At 34.3% G+C, this 2,437-nt stretch overlaps 1 protein-coding gene across 1 annotated transcript; it reads left to right on the forward strand.

Annotated features, from left to right (window-relative positions):
• The first annotated feature begins 289 nt into the window (after positions 1-289).
• On the forward strand, positions 290-739 carry LOC101896355 (circumsporozoite protein-like). Its single transcript, XM_005186357.2, has one exon. The coding sequence runs from the start codon at positions 290-292 to the stop codon at positions 737-739; it is 450 nt and encodes a 149-aa protein (XP_005186414.2).
• The last annotated feature ends 1,698 nt before the right edge of the window (positions 740-2,437 follow it).

The following is a 2,437-nucleotide window of genomic DNA, read 5'->3' on the forward strand; positions in this document are numbered from 1 at the left end:
AATCTTGAATGGAATTTGGTCGCATACAGACTGGTCACATTGAATAACAAACAAATTCGCAAAAAAATATATATATATTTGACAAAAATTATTGATATATCAATTATCGCATCGTATAACACACACAATAAAGGAGGTAATTAGAATAAGCCAGTTTAACTTGATCCACGTAACGAAAGATTCGAAGTTTGCCTATTTAAAGGATATATAAATCTGTTGAAGTTTTTAAACAAAAGATTAGAAAATTTCTACGCTTCCAAGAGGGTGTCACACAAAAAAAAAAAGCCCCATGAATAACATTTCTTCACTATTAGTTTTCCTGCTAATTAGCTGTGTTGCAATTGTCATTTCCGAGGATTATGATGAAGGAGGAACGTTTGGGAATAATGCCGGTGCCTCGGCAGTAGCCAATGCCCAGGCAAATGCCAATAGCTATGGTGGCGAGGCGGGTGCATCAGCAATTGCCAATGCAGAGGCGAATGCATACGGTGAAGGCGGTGGAGCTAATGCCGTGGCCAATGCCAATGCTGAAGCCAATGGAAGTGGATATAATGGAGCTAATGCTGTTTCCATTGCTGTAGCCAATGCAAATGCCTATGGTGGGGCAGTTGGAGGCGGTGACGGTGGTTATGCAGGTGGTGAAGAATTGGAGGGAGGCTATGGTGGTGGTCACCATGGAGGTGGTGGGCGACGTCGTCATCATCATCACCGCCACAGAGCACATGAGGATTATGATTAGAAAGTTGATGGAATTTAGATTTTTATAAAAAAAAATAAATAAATAAAAAATAAACAAAAATAAATAAAAAATAATAAAAGAAAGAGAATTGTTAGAAGAATTTTTTTGTGAATTGGAAAATAAAATTATGGAAGCAAAAAACTATATTCTTCGAGAAATCTAGGCCATGATCTGCTACATCTACGGCCAATATAAGGACGATATCTGTGCTTCACCATCAAAACTTTACCTTAAAAAATCTTCACCACTAAAACAATATTTTTTTATTAAAAAAATCGGCCGATGGCTAAACTTAGCCTTCAAATTTATTTTTTTAAAAAAATATTTTAGCTCTAATTCACCTCCAACAATTTTTCATCTCAAAAAAATATCCATCAATCTTAAAAAAAAAATATATATTTTTAAATCTTCCTAGATTATAGCTCTGTTTCATATTGGAAGGCTTCAACTAAAAAAAAAATCTTTAAAACATCAACAATTATAGCTCAGCTTCCACTTTAAAAGACTTACCTTAAAATCCCACAATTCTAGCTGATTCGACTTAAAAAAATTATTTAAAATAAATCCACAGCTTCTACTTCAAAAAATAATCTTAAAAAAATCCACGACTATAGTTCTGCTTCGACCAGTTATTATGAAATCCGCGAATATAAATTTGATTTTCCTTCAAAAAATAATTTGGAAAAAGCGACGATTATAACTCTGCCTCCTCTTTGAAAATATATTCTACTAGCAAGTGTCCGCTACTTTATCAGAAATAACCAACCTAAAATTTTAGATTCGGTCCAACATTTCGTGGACGTTTTTATGGTCAAAATGCACAAATTTTTCAATTTGACAAACATTTTTAATCAAAACTTCATACATCGTACTAAATTTTATAACGTGTGGTTTTATCTGGGCTGAGGTGAGTTCTGTCGTTGCCAGGATCAACATAAGGACCCACAAACCTTAAGTAAATACGAGTGTTTATAATGTCAGGGTTTTATTATAAATTTCGCGTGTTTAAATTACGACTAATATGTGAAGGATATGGTGGTCAAATAGCAATAGTGAACTTGATATCAAAATTAGGGATTTCAGTTCTGTTAGATCCCCCATGACCGAATTTAGTACCATTTAGTGCAATTGTTGTACGCATATCAAAAACCAGCTCCATCTCTCAACCACAGACACCAACAGCATATCAAATTTCAGTACTCTAGCTTTATAACTTCACCCAATACCAAAAATAGTACCATTTAGTACTTTTCGTACAGTTATAGTACACATTTTCCAAAAATTATCACCAGAACTTAACACCAAATACCAACAGAGAGCCTAGTTCAACTTTCGGGACTCCAGCTCCAAAATTTGGTACTATTCCGTACTTTTCCTACAATTATAGTACATATTTCCGAAACCACCTCCATTTGTCAAGGCCGTATATTAACATCGCCCGCAGTACCAAATTTCAGATTTAAAGCACAATATATTCACCTAATATCAAACTGTTCCAAATATAGTACTATTTAGTACTTTTCGTGTATTTGTAGTCCACATTTTCCAAAACCACCTCTTTATCAAAAACCTATCACAAACGCCGAACCCAATATAAAATTTAATAATTCTATCATCATCCGTTCATCCTAAACCAAACTTTTCCAAATTTAGTACCATTTAGTACAGCTCGTACACTTGTACACATTTCTAAACCGC

This window comes from Musca domestica, unplaced genomic scaffold (genome assembly GCF_030504385.1).
Source record: "Musca domestica strain aabys unplaced genomic scaffold, Musca_domestica.polishedcontigs.V.1.1 72, whole genome shotgun sequence".
Taxonomy (NCBI): Eukaryota; Metazoa; Arthropoda; class Insecta; order Diptera; family Muscidae; genus Musca; species Musca domestica.

Coding starts and splice junctions, on each gene's coding strand:
- LOC101896355 (XM_005186357.2), top strand. CDS start 290: ATGAATAACATTTCTTCACTATTAGTTTTCCTGCTAATTAGCTGTGTT.